Below are 22633 nucleotides of genomic sequence, written 5' to 3' on the forward strand. Positions count from 1 at the left end.
TATCTTCCCTGCCCATATCTGGTAAATTCTATAGTAATTTTGGGCACTTTTCTGAAGTTTCCGCGGTCTGAAATTTTCAGGAAACACTAGTTGGGACCTAAGGAAGACGTTGTGATCAATTTTGAACCGAAAATCCGAGGGCCCGTTTATCTTCCCTGCCCATATCTGGTAAATTCTATAGTAATTTTGGGCACCTTTCTGAAGTTTCCGCGGTCTGAAATTTTCAGGAAACACTATTTGAGACCTAAGGAAGAGATTGCGATCAATTTTGAACCGAAAATCCGAGGGCCCGTTTATCTTCCCTCCTACCAAACATTTCACGAAACGGAGCACTTTTAGTAAGATCTAACAACAAGTGCCACCTTGTGTGCTCATTGTAAAACGAATCAAATATTTTCTTTTATTTCTTACATTTCTCGATATCAGGAGAGATAACCAAATGAACCAGTGTCTTGTGCTGTAGCTGAAACAATACCCCATCTTATAGTACAATAACGTTTCATTGCGCAGTAGAAAAGGGAATGAGCTAAAATAATGTACTGACTTCCGGGTGGTGATCCACCTTAATATTCTGTATATTATTATATATTATTATTATTATTATTATTATTATTATTATTATTATTATTATTATTATTATTATTAATTTTAGTAAGTGGCATTTTTATTATATTTTACAGCCTCCATCTGGCGTCATCTGCAGTCCAAATGAAGTCTGGTGTTGTTCTAATCCTGGAGGTCCAGGTCCTTCAACCTCAAAATGTGGTACACGCACTATAATTCCAGTCCCTGGAATTCAATTAGAACCTGGACAAGTAAGTTATTTTACCCAATGCCCTCGCAATTAATATGTACTTAGATTTCGGTTACCGTAAATCAAGGTTCTGCAATGTCCAAGAACTGAACTTGAAACATAACTAAATACTTTTGTGATAGACGTCTAAGCTCTGGTGTGAAGGGTCATTGGTTCAATATCAGGCCAATTGAGTTCATGATAGATAGCATTATGACCATTGGTTTTTCAAGGTACTCTCGTTTATTCTTGCTTTTTGGATCAAAAGATCCAATATATTTCAGGCAAAAATGTTCTTGTAGGCATTATATCTCGAGAACTACATACAGTGTAGAAAAACCGAAACTATCATTTAACTCAGTAAGATATGCTTATTCTGTAAAAAATACGAAATCTCGATTTAGGGGCCGTTCAAAACTTTTGTGGCCCCTGATCCAAAAAAATCAATATATTTCATTCAATCAAATATTTTCTTCTACGCCCCATATTTTGAAAACTACAAACAGTGTAGCCAAACTAAAACTAAAAATTTACTCAATATGATATGCTTATTCCGTAAAAAAAGAATATATAAAAACTCGATTTAGGGGCCGTTCAAAAATGTTGTGGCCCCTGATCCACAAAATTCAAGGTGTTTCATTCAATCAAAAAAAATTTTGTATGCCTTATATCTGGAGAACTACATACAGTGTAGCGAAACCCAAACTATCACATAACTCAGTATGGTGTGCTTATTCCGTACAAGGTACGAAAACTCGGTTTAGAGGCCGTTCTAAACTTTTGTGGCCCCTGATCCAAAAACTAATTATTGGCCAAGATCGCAATCTTTTGATGCATTTTTTGAATCATTCCTAAAATTCTTGTTTACTTTCGCTCTCCAGTAAACTACTTTTATTCTGGGGGACAGGAACAACATTCGGAAATAAAAGAAAAGTCTGGAGAATCTTATAAGATCTTTAACACTTTTGTACTACAGCCAAAAATATAGCAAGCAGATACCGTGGGGTCCCGTATAGAAATTTTATACAGATATATTTCAAAACAATACTTTATGCATTGTACTCCAACTCAGACTGTCACCTTCGAAATCACTGAAATCTTCGTGATCGAAAATAGAAACGAAATACTTTGACGAGCTCGTCACGAGATATCATAACAAGCACAACAACTAGAATAGTCCAGTCGTATCATATTCTTGGGGTTGTTGCTGGAAGTAACAGGCTTTAGCCCTTTGAAATTAGCTACTTTGTTATTCACAAACTGTTCAAAAATACAAAGCAGGTTTCAAGATTTCTGTTGCATCGAAGTGTAACTTGAAGAAGAAAGAGTCAAGGCCACAAACAATGTAGTGTTATGCAAGAAAAAAATTTCTCACTACATACCCGACTTCCTTCATTATATCAATAATTAAGTAATTTTCAGGAACAATATATTACCAATTTCTGCCGTCCATTGAGCATTATGTATTATACTAATTATGTTCGGTTGGTAAGAAGAAAGAAAAAAGAAATAATTGATTTCATGAAAAAATGAAATGAAATCTTTGAGTTTTACGTCCCAGGGTAATGTCGGCTAGGCTAAAGGGGGTGGTGATGATGAGAAATGAATTAATTGGTGGAATGAAGAAAGGAGAACGAAACAGGGGAATCTGGAGAAAACCCACGCACACGGTGTTTGTCCACCAGAGAGTTCACTTGGCTTAAGCGGCGATTGAACCAGGGACCCCACGCACCAGAGGTGAACGTTCTACCATTGAGCCACCGCGACCCCATGATTACTTCATGAGTATGACCTTGTGGTACTTTTACGACTCCAGTGGTAAACAATCATTTTATACATAGCAGCAAACGATATTTTGAATTAAATATATTAAAGGTATACTTGGGATAAAATACAAGAACAGACTTTCAAATACTCACGTTCATTTAACAGATATATAGTTAGTTCATTATATATCTCCTGAAGGTAGTACACAAGGGTTGAATTTAAAATTTGATCATACATTGAAAGATGCTAAAGAGAGGGCGTAACCCTGTAATGGCTGAGGTTAGTTTGCCCCCAAGTATGATGAAATAAACAAAAATAGATGAATAAAGAAATTTCACAAACCTAATCCCTTACCTTAAAAAAGTGTGTTCTAAGTGCGTGTGTATATACATAACGGGATGAATGAAATAACTTTCTGGTACGTAATAGAGGTCATGAAACATACAAAATTTCGAATTTTATCGTAGCTGAAAGTTAAGAAAAAAAATCTGGAAGAAATTTTCCATACATTGAACTGAATATGTACTTAATCAGCGCAGGAACTATCCAGGAAATTATTTTACATTTTTTTAAAATTCATTTTCTCAATTTAATATCAACAAGAAGTAAATCGTTTATATTATAAAAGGTTCGACAATAAAGTTTAAGGTTGATACTGCTACTTTGTAACTACTCATAATCATAAGCATTCTGCCATTATTAGCAGGTCACTTGCTTTAACTGAGAAGCTTCCATGTTCCACGGTCTTCCTCTAACCTCTTCGTCTTCACCTATGATTTCTCTGTTTTGATATCGTTCATTTGTTGTGGTCCCCTTCGCCCCCTCTCCCTCTTTCCTGCCACCATACCCTCTAGCACTTCCCTAATAATACAGTTCCTTCTTATCCAATGTTCCAGCCACTTTCTCTTTCTCTTCTTATTACCTAAAATTGTTCTTTTCTTTCTTCTTCAATGAAATTCTTTCTGTTTTTCAATAATAGTATTGAAATCTGGAATAAGTTTTGTCAATTTTAGGTTTGATTTCACTTTAAGGTTTTAATACTGCAAAGAGCAGAAAAGGTCTGCTCACATAAGTAAGTGGTAGGGAAAGATCATCAAATGTTGCAATGCCTTTTTAGACAGCTCTTCATACTCACAATGCACACGCAACCAAAATCTACAAAGTTCGTTTTCTTTGAAAACTTTTTCTGGTACGATAGGAAAAGGCCAGGATTTTCTGCCAGGATAGTTCTAATAACTGTTCTTGTTCTGTGTTAGGGAGATTCATACCTTGAATGTAATTGATTTCTACATTAGTGAAAGTATTTTCAATCCAACCATTACCAGCTTGTGGAACAGGGAAATATTCTCGTAAACTTGCAGCTAATGCTTTCAAGTATCCTACACCTACAAGTGTTTTGTACATTTCGGCAGAGAGTATTTCGCCTGAAGAATCAATGAAATCTTTGAGTACTGGAAACGATGAATAGTTATTGTTTTACACTCGTATGCCCGCAGCTGCAGTTTCTTAATCTTAAAAGTACTTCGTGTATAACAGCTATGAATTACATTTTATTACAACAGATTTCAATTTTTAGGCGTCGCGGACCCCTGGCTAGGTCCCACGGACCCCATTTTGAGAACCATTGATTTATATCATCATTAATAATACTAACCAGGTATCGAAAACTAGTTACCTGTTCTATTTTCTCACCCCATATGAATCAGTTAAAAATCAAAAATGACCTACGTACTCAACACTGATAATGATATATGCAGGAGCAACGGAGTATTTGGCAAAATATTAGGGAGCAGGTTATCTTTTAAAAGACAACAATTCTTTCTAAAACTGACTTAAAATTCCATTTTATACACTTGACAATTTGCAAGGGATTTCGAGTCATAATTATGCCTCTTCCGTTTACGACTTTTCTCAGGTGATTGTTCACTGGTATTTGCGCACGAGACGAGACAAATAATGTTCTCTCGTCTCGTCTCGTATTTTTTTTTTTGTAAAAATCTGGTCTCATTTCGATTCTCGAATAATTCTTTCTCGTCTAATCTCGATTCTAGAAAAGTTTGTATCGTCTCGTCGTGAAAATATTCCCATCCTGTTTTCTAAATTTATGTACAAAATTTATGCCTTATTTTTTTCTTAATTATGTCCAGAAGTTATCAAAATCCTTTCAGGTAACAAGAAGTCCAACAAGGAAGTGATATAATAACATTTTAAACCATATTTATTATTGGAGTGTATTATGTACTGACTTATATTCTTTAAACGTTGATAAATAATCTTCATTATATTTGCACTATCACATTATCAATTTATAGTGTTATATTATAATATTAATTTATAGTATTATCAATTTATAATAACAATTTATAATATTATCAATTTATAGTATTATCTATTTATAATACTGTCAATTTACTGTATAGTATTAATAATGTATAGTATTATCAATCTAAAATATGAACTATGAATTTATAGTATTGCCAATTTATTATATTATCCATTTATAGTATTAACAAATTGTAGACTTATCAATTTATAATATCAATTTATGGTATTGTTAATTTAATATATTATCAATTTATAGCATTAATAATTTATAGAATTATAAATTTATATTAAAATTTATAGTATTATCAATTTAAAATATTAACTATGAATTTATAGTATTATCAATTTATAATATCACTTTATAGTAGGGATCTAAACAATTTATAGTATTATCAATTTATAGTGTTATCAATTTATAGTATTATCAATTTATAGTATTAACAATGTATAGCATTATCAATTTAAAATATTAACTATGAATTTATAGTAAAATTTATTATATTATCAATTTATAGTATTAACAAATTGTAGAATTATCAATTTATAGTATTGTTAATTTAATATATTATCAATTTAAAATATTAACTATAAATTTATAGTATTATCAATTTATATTATCACTTTATAGTAGGGATCTATAACAATTTATAGTATTATCAATTTATAATGTTATCAATCTATAGTATTATCAATTTATAGTATTAACAATGTATAGCATTATCAATTTAAAATATTAACTATGAATTTATAGTAAAATTTATTATATTATAAATTTATAGTATTAACAAATTGTAGAATTATAAATTTATAATATCAATTTATAGTATTGTTAATTTAATATATTGTCAATTTAAAATATTAACTATTAATTTATAGTATTATCAATTTATAATATTATCACTTTATAGTAGGGATCTATAACAATTTATAGAATTATCAATTTATAGTGTTATCAATTTATAGTATTAACAATTTATAATAGTATCAATTTGTAGTCTTATCAATGTGTATTATTATCAATTTATAGTATTAACAATTTATAATACAGTATTATCAATTTATAGTTTTATCTATGAATCATGTTAACACTTATACTAAAACAGTGTTTGAGATCTAAGATTAGGGTGAATAGTATTGTCCACGAGACTCGTAAAATTTCTTGTCTCGTCTCGTTTTCGAAACGAGAATCGAGACTAGACGAGAAATCTCTCTTCTAGTGGGCAGCACCATTCTTTCCCTTTTTTCTTTTTGACTTCTAAAAGTATTTCCATTCCGAGATTTCAAAATTTGATCTGAATAGCTTAATGAAAACATAGCTTAATGTAAATGTGTCATTGTCAAACTATTTAAATTATTATTATTTTTTTTCTTGCTGTAGGCTGAATTTGGAAAGTATCCGTGGGAGGCGCTAATTCTTGGAGTGAACAATAATTATGTAGGGGGTGGAGTCTTATTAGATAGTCTGCATGTTCTAACTGCAGCCCACAAAGTAGCTTCTTATCCGTAAGTATTCGATTTTTAAAATATTTTAAACAGGTAAATATATACAGAGTGTTTGTAAAGTCAATATTGGGGTGTACCATTTGGTTATTAAGTTACATTTCAACGTATGCACCCGCAATTTCAACACACACTTCTGGAATCTTTTAGGAACAAAATCTACTGCCCTTCTTAGCATCTCAAGTGGAACATTTGCAAACACTTCACGGATATTTTCTTCAAGACTGTTCATATTCCTTAGTTTTAACTTGTACACTTGTTCTTTAGCCTAACCCCAAAAGAAGAAGTTGCACGAGGTTAGATCGGGGCTGCGAGTAGGCCATTCTCTTGGTTCTGGAAGCACCACCGACCTCCAAACTTCATACATGGCGTCAATCTTAGTTCTGTCTTCTACGCTATATACACCAACCATTTTTGCAATTTTCACTGGATCAACTTCTGAAATCATAAATGGTAAACCTCACATTAGTAAATAGTATTACATGCAAGCTAGAGCCGATGCTAGTTTCTAGAATGATCTAAATTGAAAATAGGTATTGAATTTACAACCACCCTGTAGAACTATTAAGCATTCGAAATATTAACATTTCATTAAACAATAATATTTCTTAAGAGGAGTGGATAAAAGCTTCGATTTAACATGAATCATGAACACTTTTCATTTGTATCTGGGATCTATGTAGTTCATGAAGTTCTTTAGTGCTGCTATACTGATGGAAACTTCATAGGCATAATTAAGTTGTAATTTATTATATTAAAAATCGATTTCCTTACTGAGTTTTCCATATAAAAACAACCTCATAGACTCAAGATATACGAGGCAGTACCAAACGTTTTGCCATAGTTCGAAAAGTAATAAGAGTAGAGTAATGTAATTACATCTAAATAAACTTTAGATATCGAAGGTTAACTGTGCAAAATTTTAAGTTTCTAAATATGTTCGTTTTTAATATATGCACCTGCGAAATAAAGCCTCCTTTGATGCTGATTTAAAAATACGGATTTCACCATAGAGATATTTACTATGTTAAAGATGTTGTTTACCTGTTGTGAGATACGTATCATATCCATCGTAGTTCAAGGATGTTTGTTATGACACTGCTCTTGCTGATTGTACTCTGCGGAAGTTGGTGCAGGAATTTACAAACGGAGAAAAATACACAATTCAGTCGGCATGTAAATGCTGTTTTTACCAGGTTACGCGCGTCAACACATTAAGTAATGTTGTTTCATCCGTAGTACGATCTACACCACCGTTCGGTGAAAATTTTGTATTGTGGGACCACCATTTCAAATCTAGAATTAACGCCATGCCCATTCCCACGGTGGTAACTACGTATATAATGTTGTTACTACTTTCTTACGATTGTCCCCTCTTGGTTCTTTCTAAATCTGTGACTCCCTACCTTACGAGAGTAATAAGATGTCATATCATTCTGTGAGAAGGGAAGAGAGGAAAGATGTTTTTAACACGAAATCCAGACGCCGAACTGCAGACTTGGTATGGTGTTCCCATCTGCTGTACTTTTATACATGAAATTACATTACTTAAGGATCGCATCCGCGTAAATACGATGTATCCACACGGAAATCCTAGTCTTTTTTTCTCAGTGCAGGGGCGTAGGGATCAACTGAAGATCTGCAAAGGTCTGGAAGCCTAATTTGTGCAACTAATTCAAAAACCATTGCTGCTGTATAGAGGTCTTGGTCATGAGAACAAAAGGCTTACCATTATGGATATTTGTAACTGTAACTTTACAGGATTCTCACATTGCATCGTGGAAAGAATTTTAACAGATCACTTGAAGTTGTCAAGATCGTTTTACGTTAAAGTCCTCGACTACTACTGGATGAAGACAAGATGGTCTCCCGGGTAAGAAGGCATTTTACAGGATAAGAATATCGAAGTGGTCTTTCATGCATTCTGTTCCCAAGAAATAGCCCCCAGTGACCTCTGTATGTTTTGAGAACTTAAGGGTCTTCACTACAGTGAAATTAAACTACCGCTAATTTTAGAGTTTTTCTGTAATATCTTCAAAACAAATAAAAATATTCGAAAACCAGAAACGTAGTGAACTAGACAATACGATTTTGCATGTGATACCTTTACCACTATTCACCTATCTGCTTTTAATGTGCCGCTATTTACAGAAACCACAAAAAATGCTAAATCTATCTACAGTTGCGCAAAATCGTATTGTCTAGTGCACTACGTTTTTGCTTTTCGAATGTTTTTATTTATTTTGAAGATGTTACAGTAAAACTCTAAAATTGGCGGTAGTTTAATTTCGCTGTAGTGAAGACCCTTAATAAGGGCCCATTACGAGGAAGAAGTTTTCAGTCCGGAAGTCCCGTCGGAAGTGCCTAAAACACACTCCACAAGAAGACTTCTCAGACAATTTTAACAATGGGATAGAAAGATTATTGTAATAGTATGTAGAAATAGGCGGGAATTGAGTTGAAAACTGACAAAAATATATATAAGCCGAAAATTTAAAACTGTGTGGTTTATGGGCATCTCGATCTAATTTTAATACGTATCTCGTATAATGAAAAGTTTGTATGGTCCATGTGAAATCTAAGCTTTCAGTATGTACTAACTGTATCAATTCCTGTTTCCTGTTAAGAAAAAAGAATAAAAAAAAGTTCATAGAGAAGTAACGCTTGGTTCAACCAACACAAGAGAAGATGCCTGTATGTCTGAAAGTTTCCGATAGATGAAGAGAGGTATTAAATATATTGGGTGGTATTCAGAGAGAATTCGTTAATCGAAGGTTAGCCACAGACTAGTTAGTAAGTATAGTAAATCTTTACTAAGGAAGGTGCACTTTTTGGTATTCAGAGTCTACTTTGAGAACAACTAAAATTATGATTTGGGTATGATTAACTAACAGAACCTCAATGCATCGGTGAGTAAAATAAATGTGGCAACTACGGAAAAGTAGATGAGCGCATGCGTAGTCTGTAAAAATGAAAATACATGAATTACGAAATACGTAATGTTGTGTCGCACTCTAAACCGTGGGTAGAAGATTAGTCTCAGCTCTAGATTAATTAGTCACATGTGATTAACTTCGTCCAATACTACGTCCTAATCAGTGATTCTGAATACAATTTTGATAACCATCCGTTAGTCAAGCCCGTAGTATGGTGTTAATCAGACGTCAGAACGACTCTGCATAAGGCCCATTATGTCTTGATACATTAAAGATTTCGAAATAGTTTAAAGCATGCAAAGGCTCCTCTAAGAGAGACACTCTGACCTAATTGAAGTCGATATTGAGTTCGAAGACGTGAGCAGGAGACAAGTAGAATAAAAGAAAGTACCTAGTAGATAGTGGAAAGTTGAAAAGATGAAAAACATAAACGTGTCAGAACAAATAAATGCAGCCATAAAACAAACTCATTATAATGATTCTGGGAGTTCAACATACCAAAAAAGTGTTAATTGCTCTTTGGTTTAGTACATCACAAGTTCAAAATTTAACTATCGATGAAAATTAGTCGACTGGCTCTTGTATTGAATTAACGTAGTTGATGGATTTAATAGCATTATTCGTGTTCTTTTTCTAGCAATGGCGAAGGCCTGAAGGTGCGCATGGGAGAATGGGACGCCAAAGCCAACTCAGAACCTTATAAATACATGGAATTTTCTGTGATCAGAAACTTTATTCATCCAGGATTTAATCCCAACAACTTATTCAATGATGTGGCTGTATTAAGATTAAGTAAACCAGTACCACTCGGGGCTTTCCCTCACATCAACACAGCGTGCATTCCACCGCCTACTGCAAGATTTACAGGACAAAGGTAAGAGTCTAATTAGTTGAATTTATTATTATTATTATTATTATTATTATTAGTAGTAGTAGTAGTAGTAGTAGTAGTAGTAGTAGTAGTAGCAGTAGCAGTAGTAGTAGTAGTAGTAGTAGTAGCAGTAGCAGCAGTAGTAGTAGTAGTAGTAGTAGTAAATATTTTGCCTTTTGGCTAGTCCTGGGACTAATGAGATTTCTTTCTTTTCAGTTTTAGGATTGGGCCTGAAAATGTTTCTTCCGCGTTTTTCAATATTCAGCTTCCACTTTTAGCTCTCAATATTTTCTTCTATTTTGCAGATCATCGATCAGTTGTATTCTTCTTCTTCCTATTCCTCGCTTTCCTTCCATCTTTCCTTCTATGGCGGTGTGAAGAAGACAATTTCTTCGCAAAATGTGCCCCGTCGTTCTTTTAGAAAAAAATGTTCTAGAGGGCACTGCTGGTACTATTCCATTTATTATTATATTATAGGCTATTATTTTGGTCTCCTCCGGGAGGCACTCTCAGAGCTCCGGGGAACCAGTGTCCCCAAATCATGTCTGGAAGAAACACTGGATGTTTCCAATCCAATTGGCCTTCCTATGAAAGGATGTTGGCTAGAAGTGTCCTCTTTACTCCTATCCGTTTTAAGACATCTTCTCTTACTCCCTCTGTCCATTTTATCTCCTTCATTTTCCTCTAACACCTCATTTCGAAGTTTTCTGAATGTTTCTTCTCTAACTTCCACAAAGTCCAAGTCTCTAACCATACAGTACAGATATATAGATAGCACTTGACCAACTTCTTCCAATATTAAGTCTGCTAGTTAAGAATGATCTTTTCTTGTTGCATGCTTCTTCGGCTATGGCAATTCTGGATCTGATCTCTTTGGTACCGTAAGCGTCTCTCGTCAAAATACTTCCAAAAATACTTGAAATTATCGACCTCTTCCAGTTCTCTTTGTTCTACCTTCACTTCTAAGGACGCGTTTCCACAGAATATTCTCATAACTTTCGATTTTTCGATGTTGATTTTCATTCCATATATTTTCCCAGTGTCAACTATTTTGTCAATCATCTCCTGTAGTCCTTCTTTGGTTCTAGCTATAATAACCGTATCATCTGCATATTTTATCTTGTTAATGATCTACCCTCCAATCTTGAAATCTTCAATTCTCAAGTTGTATTAGTTGAATTATACAATTCCAAATAGATTCATTATCAAATTATAAAAAAAGTGTGGTTTCCTAGCGGTTCTAGAATATACCAGTGACAGATGCAAAGAATAATTTCAAGTAGGGTCATGGGTTAACATGTACCGTGGTCCGGGACGGCAAATGTTGGGGATGGAAATTTTTCTCGGATTTTTTTAAATCATACTCCAGTTCTAAATTTATTATGGACGCGCATAGATACTACACTGTGTTACCAACTTATGTTTCTCTCTCTACACTATTTTCTTTACTTAAATCTCATATTCCTTGTGAGAGGAAAGAATGGCAAAATCTACTGCTCAATTCTGATTATAAAATAAAATGAAGATTAAGTTCCTTCAACCAGAAACATTGTGCGCTAGGAGCACGGGTACAACATCAAGCCATTGATAGGCTATTGATATTATGGGGGCGGCAAAAATGTTGAATATAGATCTCGGTATGAGGAATTATAAACATGAGAGAGAAAGTTTAATATTTATGAATTAAATTAGTTAGACCCTTTCTATTTGAAATGTGTCCTGTTGGCACTGCTGTTGATGTGTGTTTTCCCTACCTCGCTCAAAAGAGAAGGGGCAAGTTGCTTTGACCGAGATTCTTCAATAGTTTGATGCAGACAGGGTTGCCACATTGAATTATTTCACGGGATTCGATGTGCACTGTCTTGATAGCCGTTCCAAGTAGCCTACGATCTTTACTCGCCAAGACCAGATGACTGATTGACAAATTGGCAACACAGGAGAGACCACGCATTTCTTTCCTCAAAGCAAAGGGAAGGTTCCCTCCTTAAAAGGGCGACGGGTGTGGGGGTCTAAGTATGTTTCACATATTTTACGAAGGCACACTTGAAATACAAGATCTTCGAGAAGGGAAATTTCCTGAATTTTCAACTATTTTCTTTCTTAAAGTACTAATAATTAGATTTAAAGATTCTGATTTCTTAAAGTATATATTGGCCTTATTTCATAGATTTATTTAAGTAGATAAAGCATGAATTTCGAGAACTACCACTTTCCGTCATTTAGCTTTTAAAGGGATGCGTACGCTTATAAACAGAACTTTTGGAAAAGTGAAATTTGCTCTTTTCTGTGGATCAGCGCCTGAATTCGTCATAAATTATGCAATGAATTGATCTAAAATTCTGGAGAGTTAATCTAATAGAAAGAAAGAAAGAAATTGAAACCAGCTTCCTTAATCAGTCTGTCATAACGACCATGAATGGGTTAATCTATTCTCATAAAATAGAGTTAGCATAATTTGAAATCCCAAATTACAGTCACCCTTCCGTCTGGTTAACTTTATATAATCATTAACTTTCGACACAAATATGACAAGTTTCATCTTTTCCTCTCAAGTTTGTTTTTACAATTTAATTAAAATAGGTATATTGAAATGTGTAGATATGAAGAGTAATTAAATAAGAGCATACACTAATTTTACGTATTCACATTTTAGTAGATCTGATCGATTGACAATTCTCTCTCTAAATACAAACAGTCAAACATGTATTTACATCTGATATATCTGAAATTAAATTAACAATACTCTTAAGCTTAGAAAATGCGGACTTAAATCAGGGAGCTTCGGAAAATGTATGCGGATGGAATTGTTTACACTCAAAATGCGGACAAATCAAGGAATGTGGGAAAATATATATCGGATGGAATTTTTTACACTCAAAATGCGGACAAATCAAGGAATGTGGGAAAATGTATGCGGATGGATTTTTTTACACTCAAAATGCGGACAAATCAGTGAGTGTGGGAAAATATATGCGGATGGAATTGTTTACACTCAAAATGCGGACAAATCAGTGAGTGTGGGAAAATATATATCGCATGGAATTGTTTACACTCAAAATGCGGACAAATCAAGGAATGTGGGAAAATGTATGCGGATGGATTTTTTTACACTCAAAATGCGGACAAATCAGTGAGTGTGGGAAAATGTATGCGGATGGAATTGTTTACACTCAAAATGTGGACAAATCAAGGAATGTGGAAAAATGTATGCGAACGGAATTATTTACTCTCGAAATGTGGCCAGATCAGGAAGTTTCAGAAAACGTATGGGGACGGAATTGTTTACTCTCAAAATGCAGAATGTCTAAATAAGTGCTGACATAGATAACCTTACAAAAACTAATAAGATAGTAAGACCCTAATAGATATGATATATGAACACAAAACATGAATAGCTATTTTAGATGCCAGATATGTCTCTTACACAGCAATAACCCGTGGCTCTGATCGGAGTAGTAGAAACAACTCTAATTGGTGAAGATAACAGCGAATATGTTAATATTCTTCTTTTATCTTACTGTTTTGAAAGTTGTAAATCACCAAATTTGCTAAATAAAACAAAAAAGAATAATTAATGTAATTACAAAATCTAATGTAGCTGATATAATAATGGTACTTTTCTTAATAACTACATACTTCCACTACCTAACACAGTAATATCGTATTTTAATATACACTTACCTCTGTTTTTCTTAGCAGTTAGCACTAGACAAACGAACACACACAATAACAAGTCAGAATTCGCTCCATAATAACACGAAAACCAGTCGAGCATGCACAGCAAGTGCTGGAGACTAGCTTGAAACAAAACATGACAGGTGACGCTCACATCAAGAAGAACTGCATCAGAACAGATGCAAAAATCTGCATCAATCGAGTAATCTTAAACCACAATGCATTTATATGTCTCAAATGACCCGTTTTTTATTTTGGATCGTTCTCTCGGGTTGAAAATGCTGCGCATCAGTAACAAAAACGAAATTTATACATATTAACGCGCCATTTGATGCACGTAAATGTTTCAAATTTCCTGTGATGCACTTGTAGTTCTGTGTGAAACTTTCATACAATTAAGTTAACTACCTTAAAAACTGAAAATAACAAAACTACTTTTACCTTTCCAGATGTTGGGTATCTGGCTGGGGCAAAGATGCGTTTGGTCCAGCTGGGAACTATCAGTACATTCAAAAGGAGATTGATGTTCCTATTTTACAAACGGACGACTGCGAACTCAAACTTCGAGGCACAAGGCTTGGACAATACTTTCAGCTCGACCGCAAAAGTTTCCTATGTGCTGGAGGGGAACTTGGGAAAGACGCTTGCACGGTGAGTATAGCTGCTTTGCTTTACTATCACAATGGTTTTCAGTAACGTCTACGAGATTATGTTTGCCATAAGTAAAACAGAAAACTTTCTCTTCAGTGCTACAGATATTAAAACTATTATAATTATACAGTAAAATGGACGTCTTAATTCAACGCAGTGAATCCACTGTTAAATTTTGGCATATGCCTATTGCTACTTCAACTCCATTGTATTTTGGAGTAAATTGTTAAAATGACAGTGGTTAGATCATGTACCTAACATCATGACTTGTAGTATGGAGTCATTTCAGTAACACACCACTGGAGTTGTTTTCTATATAGTTGCTAAAATATTACGTTTACACAAAATGTCTTTCTTACTAAACGAAATTTACTATTATGAAGGATAATGCATGGCATCTATTATTTACAAATGGTTACGAGGAAGGAATTAAATGTCGACTGAAAGCAGGCAATTCATACTGTTATTCAGTTCAAAATCTTTTCCCATCGCGTGTCGAGGAATTTGAAGCTTAAAATATATAAAACGATAATCATGTCTATTGTGCTGTATGATTGAGAAATGTGGTCGCTTACTCTGAGGGAAGAACGCCTCACCTGCAAAGACAAGAAAAGAAAAAAGGAAAAAGAAAGATTTGTTGCAAATGTTGGTATAGAACAAAACTTTAGGTGTGTGTGAACATTATGTCGCGAACCACACATTTCTATCTATCCTGCTCTCTGAATAATAAGCAATTAAAGCTGGAAAGTTCATTTTGTAACACCCTGTATTATTCATTAAAGATTATTTATTCTCATATTTCATTTGTTATAATGTTGAATATGCTTAATTTTAACAGAAACCATACAACTCATGAAATTAGACTTCAAACCTTTAATAATGAATGAATATGTCGAAGGAATTTTCACCTAGGCATTTGTGCCCATTGCCAACAAATGTGGGCAATGGAAAATAAGGAAGTGCTACGAAATTACTATTAATATGACATATTTTCTGTTTATATAATAACGAATACTCATGCTATTACGATTTAAAAATCATGTGAAACAAGTATAATAAAAATTCAAAGCAACGATATATTAACTTACCTTTTGCAACTGTTCAGTGTTCTCTATTCTTTGACTTCGACATGTACTAACAAGCAAACAAATGAAATTCGCGCTACGAAAGCAACACATTACAATGAATATGGCCATTTCAAGGATGTTATAAAATAGAGGATCTGCCCTTGCAACAAAATCTTGAAGCCATTCGTCACAGTTTCCCCACCCCTACTCTGCCCACTCCGCCCAACAGGATCGCAATGGTTTGAGCCAACAATCATGGCGGAAACGAAAGTAGCCAATCAGACGATGGCAGAAACGAGAGTAGCCAATCAGACGTGCCGATGTTCGGTTGTTTTTTGGATTCATCGGTTTAATAGGATGAAGGTACATATGGGCATATCCTCTATTTATAACATCCTTGGGCCAGGTCCTAACTGTGTACTGTAAAAATATTTCGTTCAATAATTTCGTATCTAATTTAGGACATGAATAACAACTACCAACAAATGTGAGCTATGAGCTCTAATGGGATAATGTTATCATTTGGTAGCCACAATTCCTGAATGAAGGAAAAGCATCAGGGAAATGACCAGCAAAGTGACCAAACGCGGTTGCCAAATGTTCTTGGCTTAGCTCCATTTTCACGAGTCTTAATGGATTGAAAAATACACTAAGAATAAATGAATTGCACTAAGAACATGAAAAACATATTGAAACACTTCTGTAATGAAAATTTTGTCAGAAAATGCATACATCGAATAAGCTATCTTTGTAAAAGATTATCAAAAAAATAACACTTTGTTTGGTACTTGATATGAATTTCAAATATGCCACGTAAAGCTTCATTCATAGTTCAAAATAAAAGCTAATACAAATTCTGAAGTTACATAGATACTTATGATATCCCTAACTAACTAACTAACTAACTCTATGGCCTATGGAACCCGGAGGTTCAGTGCCGCGTTCACAAAAGCTCTCCACTGACTTCTATCCTTAGCTAATTGGATCCAGTTTCTACTTTGTATTCCTATCTCTGCGAGATCCATCTTAATATTATCCTCCCATCTGCGCCTAGGTCTTCCTAATGGTCGTTTTCCTATGGGTCTACCAGTCAAGACTTTGAAAGCGTTTCTACTTTCTTCCATTCTAGCTACATGACCTGCCCACCTAAGCCTCCTAGACTTGACGACCCTAACAATGTTGGGTAAACCGTATAAACTATGTAGTTCCTCGTTATGAAGCTTCCGCCATTCCCCATTCTCGTTCCTCTTGGGTCCGAATATTCTTCTCAGGATCCTGTTCTCAAATACTTTCAGTCTATGTTCTTCCCTCAGAGTAAGCGACCATGTTTCGCAACCATACAGAACAACAGGCATGATTATCGTTTTATATATTTTAAGCTTCAAATTCCTCGACAGAATTCGCGACGACAAGAGATTTTGAACCGAATAGTAACACGAATTCCCTGCTTTTAGTCGACATTTAATTTCTTCGTGAATATGATTTTCGTCTGTTAATATTGATCCTAAATATTTGAAAGTATCCACTTTATCAAAAGTATTATTTAATATTTTAACGCCTCCACAATTTGCCGTATTACGGTCCCGACGCACTTCCATGTATTTAGTTTTCTCTGCATTTACTTCTAAACCCATGTCCCTGCAAGCGTTTAATAATATTTCTGCATTTATTTCTACTGTTCTCCTATCATCCCCTATTAAATTTACATCATCAGCATATGCCATAACCTGGTGAATGCCGTTCAACTCTAGGCCCTGGTTGCTATCTTTGATTTTCCTTATGACATATTCCAGCACACAGTTAAATAATAATGGCGACAACGCATCTCCTTGTTTCAGGCCATTTTCGACGTGGAAGTTCGTGGACAAAAATTTTCCTACCCGGACTTTACTTTGGGATTCACTTAAACATATCTTAATTAATCTAATTAGCTTTCTCGGTATTCCAAGCTCTGTAAGAACGTTGTATAATGTTTCTCTCCTAACCGAGTCGTAAGCCTTTCTAAAATCAATAAATAGTTGATGTACCGGGGTATTGTATTCCCACTTCTTTTCGAGTATTTGGTGAATGGTAAATATTTGGTCGATAGTTGATCGATTTCGTCTAAATCCGCACTGATAATCTCCAATAATTTCATCTGCGTATGGGGTCAATCTTGCTAACAGAATATTTGAAAGGATTTTATAGGATGTTGACAGAAGAGAAATGCCTCGATAATTATTACAGTCAGTTTTGTCGCCTTTCTTGTGAATTGAAACAATGATTGACTCTTTCCACTCTTGTGGCAATTCTTCCTTGTTCCAGATAAGGAGAATGAGTTTGTGTATCTTGTTCCACAATTTTTCGCCTCCAGCTAAAATTAACTCAGCCGGAATTTCATCTACACCCGGAGATTTGTGTTTCTTTAATTTCTTTATAGCGGCTTCCACTTCTATTCGATTGGGTTCTGGAATATACGGTTCTGCGGTGTGTATCTCCTTTTCTCCACGTACATTAGTTTTTGGCTGCGTGTTCAGCAAATCGTCAAAGAAATCTTTCCATCTATTTAAGATGCTATCCGTATCAGTGAGAACTGTTCCGTCAGATTTCTTTAATATATAAGCACGAGGTTGATAGCCTTTCTTAAATTCGCTGATCCCCTTATACATGTCCCGAATATTTTTATTTTTACTATTATCTTCAAGTTCCTTAATTTTAGCTTTCAAAAAATCCCGTTTCTTTGTTCTAAAAGTTTTGGAAGTTTCCCGCCTGATATCTGCGAAATTTTGTGTAGTTATTTCATTCGGATTTTGTAGCCACCGTAATTTTGCCTGTTTTCTGTTCTCTACTAGTTTAATGCATTCTTGGTCGAACCATGGTTTGTTCCTACGTATTTCCGCGTGTCCCAATTTTTCTATTGCTGAACTTTTAATGCTATCTCTAATTTCAATCCAAGTATCTTCAACACTAGTGCCCTCCGAGTCTTCTAAAACCGAGAATCTATTCGAAACTTCAATCTGGTATTCCTCTCTTACCTGGCTCTCTTCTAATTTCTTTAAATCAAATCTCTCCGTTTTCGGACATTGAGTATTACATTTATTCAACGATAATCTCTCCCGTATTATCGCTGCTACCAGGTAGTGATCAGTGTCACAATCAGCCCCTCTAAACGACCGGACGTCAATTATGCTAGATTGTCTTCTTCTATCTACTAAAACGTGATCAATTTGATTATGTGTTTTTCCGTCTGGTGATGTCCAAGTGTATTTATGAACGTCGCGATGTGGGAATTTTGTACTCTTCACGATTAGGTTTTTGGATGTTGCAAAGTTCACGAGCCTAACACCGTTGTCATTACTTTCCTTATGCAAACTTTCGTTCCCTATAATCGGTTTGAAAATATCCTCTCGTCCTACCTTTGCATTGAAATCCCCTAATAGAATCTTCATATGGTATCGCGGGAGTTGGTCAAATATCCGTTCCACTTCTTCGTAAAAACTATCTTTTATATCGTCACCCTTATCTTCAGTTGGAGCATGTACATTTAAAACAATAATATCACACCACCGTCCCTTAAGAGTAATAAAAGAAAGTCTGTCAGTAACAAATTCAACCCGTTTAATTGCTGGTAATATTCGTTTGTGAACGAAAAACCCTGTTCCTAACTGGTGATTTTTATTTCCTTCCCCGTAAAAGAACGTAAAATTTCCGGAATTCTCAGATCCATTTCCTTCCCACCTAACTTCCTGAACTCCTACTAAGTCCATCTTGTATTTCTCTAACTCACTCGTTACAGATTTTAACGCGCCTGCCCTATAAAGACTTCTAATATTCCATGTTCCAAATCTCATGTCCATTTTCTTTTGCTGATGTCGTGCCAAGTTATCAGTCCTTGTCCGAGGCTTTTGTGAATGTTTCTGAACAAGTACCTTTTTTTACAGGATGAGGGTGTTAGCCTTACCCAAACCCCCAAGCTGGAGGACCACTCCTAGTCGTCTGTCCGCGACTGCTTATTCAGTATATTCGCAGCTAACCTCTATATCTAGAGGCCTTCTCCTCGATCCGCAACCTGAGGACGCGCCATGCCGTGGTGACAGGAACCCACGTTACACGACTTATGATATCCCTAAAAGGGTATTCACATGCTATAAATTACATTAGGCTTATAGATGTATATGTTGATGCATAATATCTTGAAACAGTTGTGATTCATTTGCTAGGTCACTGCTCTTAACAACTAATAGGTTTGTTTGATCAGTGAGGAATAATACAGTTGGTAGTCCTGATGTGAAAAAAATGAGTCATTTGTAGATCATGTAAAACAAGTTGGTCAGACTGCATGGAAATTGTTCCTGGCATTTTAACATACATTTCAAGAGACCAAGATGTAATATCTATGTATCACATTTTATTGTTTTACTTCGGAAGCATTGGAGTTAGGCAAAGGTGTATCTAATCTACGTATATATAAATGTATAATTTCAAACAATATCGATACTAGGTAAAAGAAATCTCTACGGGCATTATACAGAGTCGTTTTGACGTATGATTAGCGTCATACTACTGCACGAAACATTAGTCGAACTCTAGTATGGCATTAATCATGCGTCAAAACGACTCTGCATAAGGCCCTACATGTCTTACATTTACCTATCGCCATGGCCTCGGCAGAATATTACGAGGGGGAGTCCGAAAATAAGTTTCCCAGGCAACTGTGGATAGAGGTGGGGATGCAAGACCAAAAATAGCATGTGGCATTCAAGACCAGAGGTACCTTTATTTTTCCATATAAGTACAACGTACATTCAGACATTTATCATACCGGTCTATCAGCTTCAGAAATCCTTCCAGGAAAGATGCAGGGCTCTGCATATGGAAGAAGCGTCGAACAGCTTCTGTAACTGCAGCATTGCTTCTAAAACATTACCGCAGAAAGTCTTCTTCAAATCCGGATAGAGAAGGATTCACTGGGTGCGAGATCAGGATTGTATGGCGGATGGGCAAGATGTTCCCACCCAAGAGTTCTCCTGGGGAAAAGGAGAGGGGAAACTTATTTTCAGACTCCCCCTTGTACGAAATCACTGTAAGATTCTAACTTTTTAAACAAAAGTTTGTCATTAGATTCTTGCTTTACAAGTTTATGCATTCTAAAACTTAATTTTATTATTACAATTATTATTTTAGGGCGATGGAGGTTCACCACTTGTCTGTGAAGTAGCGAACCAATTTTATGTGGTGGGCATGGTGGCATGGGGTATTGGATGTGCGGATCCTGGCATTCCAGGAGTCTATGTAAATGTCATTAATTTCATCGACTGGATCCAACAACAAATGCATCAACAAAACTTCTAGTGATGTCCTTTCTTACTACAACTCAACAGCTGTTATCACTGCTTTGATTAGAAATGTTTTTATTTTTTACAAAGACTTCATGTACAAATTAATCATTTATAAAATATATGTATATATTCTGATTATATTGTTTCATTCTGTAATTTAATAGGATCACGCTAATGGGCCTTAAGGTTGTAGTGTTAGTAACTCCTTCCGTTACTCCATACAATAAGGTTGTAGTGTTAGTAAGTCCTACCGTTACTCCATACAATAAGGTTGTAGTGTTAGTAACTCCTTCCGTTACTCCATACAATAAGGTTGTAGTGTTAGTATGTCCTTCCGTTACTCCATACAATAAGGTTGTAGTGTTTGTAAGTCCTTCCGTTACTCCATACAATAAGGTTGTAGTGTTAGTATGTCCTTCCATTATTCCATACAATAAGGTTGTAGTGTTAGTATGTCCTTCTGTTAGTCCATACAATAAGGTTTTAGTGTTAGTATGTCCTTCTGTTAGTCCATACAATAAGGTTGTAGTGTTAGTATGTCCTTCCGTTACTCCATACAATAAGGTTGTAGTGTTAGTATGTCCTTCCATTATTCCATAGAATAAGGTTGTAGTGTTTGTAAGTCCTTCCGTTACTCCATACAATAAGGTTGTAGTGTTAGTATGTCCTTCCATTATTCCATACAATAAGGTTGTAGTGTTAGTATGTCCTTCCGTTACTCCATACAATAAGGTTGTAGTGTTTGTAAGTCCTTCCGTTACTCCATACAATAAGGTTGTAGTGTTAGTATGTCCTTCCATTATTCCATACAATAAGGTTGTAGTGTTAGTATGTCCTTCCGTTACTCCATACAATAAGGTTGTAGTGTTTGTAAGTCCTTCCGTTACTCCATACAATAAGGTGTAGTGTTAGTATGTCCTTCCATTATTCCATACAATAAGGTTGTAGTGTTAGTATGTCCTTCTGTTAGTCCATACAATAAGGTTTTAGTGTTAGTATGTCCTTCCATTACTTCATACGATAATTCGAACAGACGATTATTTATTTATTTATTTATTTTTGCAATAAACAGCTAGAGTCTGTTATTTCTGCTGAGTCTTTTATGGAATCAATCCGTTAATATTTTCATTGACAACGGTGGCTATTCCTATCCCATACATGGAAATTTACGCTGACGTTAAAATTTTGGGGTTTAAAAGGTGAAATTTTTTTGAGGTTGAAAATGGTTTTGAAATTAAAATACCTTTTGGTTAAACATCAAAAAATATTGATGAGCATAAAATCTTTCCTATTTTGGTTATATATATATATATATATATATATATATATATATATATATATATATAGGTGGGTCCAAGGGGGGCTACAGCCCCCTTGACGCTCAGGTATATACTGGATAAAATGAGCTTCAATCCTGTTTTTCACTGGATAAAACGGCAAAATATGGTTTAGCCCCTCCCTTTATCATATCATGGATCCGCCCCTGTATATATATATATGGCCAAAATTTTCTGGAATTTCACTTTCCGGATTTCATTTTCCAAAATCCGGAATTTTTCTAATTTTTGGAAATTTTTCGAATTCCGGATCTTTTCCGATTTTACTTTCCGGATTCCGAAAATGGCCATCCCTAATATAATATATCTATATCTATATCTATCTATCTATCTATTTATATCTATATCTATCTATATATATATATATATGTGTGTGTGTATGTATGTATGTAC

The 22633-nt window shown here is 34.9% G+C and overlaps 1 protein-coding gene across 1 annotated transcript; it reads left to right on the forward strand.

The window, feature by feature from the left end:
- Nucleotides 1–680: 680 nt before the first annotated feature.
- LOC145676904 (inactive CLIP domain-containing serine protease A3-like) lies at nucleotides 681–21038 on the forward strand (the record flags this gene model as incomplete). Its single annotated transcript, XM_081747673.1, has 5 exons — nucleotides 681–815; nucleotides 6264–6388; nucleotides 9959–10195; nucleotides 14317–14518; nucleotides 20749–21038. Coding segments are annotated over 5 exons (867 nt in total), but the record flags the coding sequence as incomplete, so codon positions are not given.
- Nucleotides 21039–22633: the final 1595 nt, after the last annotated feature.

Source organism: Thermobia domestica, unplaced genomic scaffold (assembly GCF_964235325.1).
Source record: "Thermobia domestica unplaced genomic scaffold, izTheDome1.hap1.1 HAP1_SCAFFOLD_464, whole genome shotgun sequence".
Taxonomy (NCBI): domain Eukaryota; kingdom Metazoa; phylum Arthropoda; class Insecta; order Zygentoma; family Lepismatidae; genus Thermobia; species Thermobia domestica.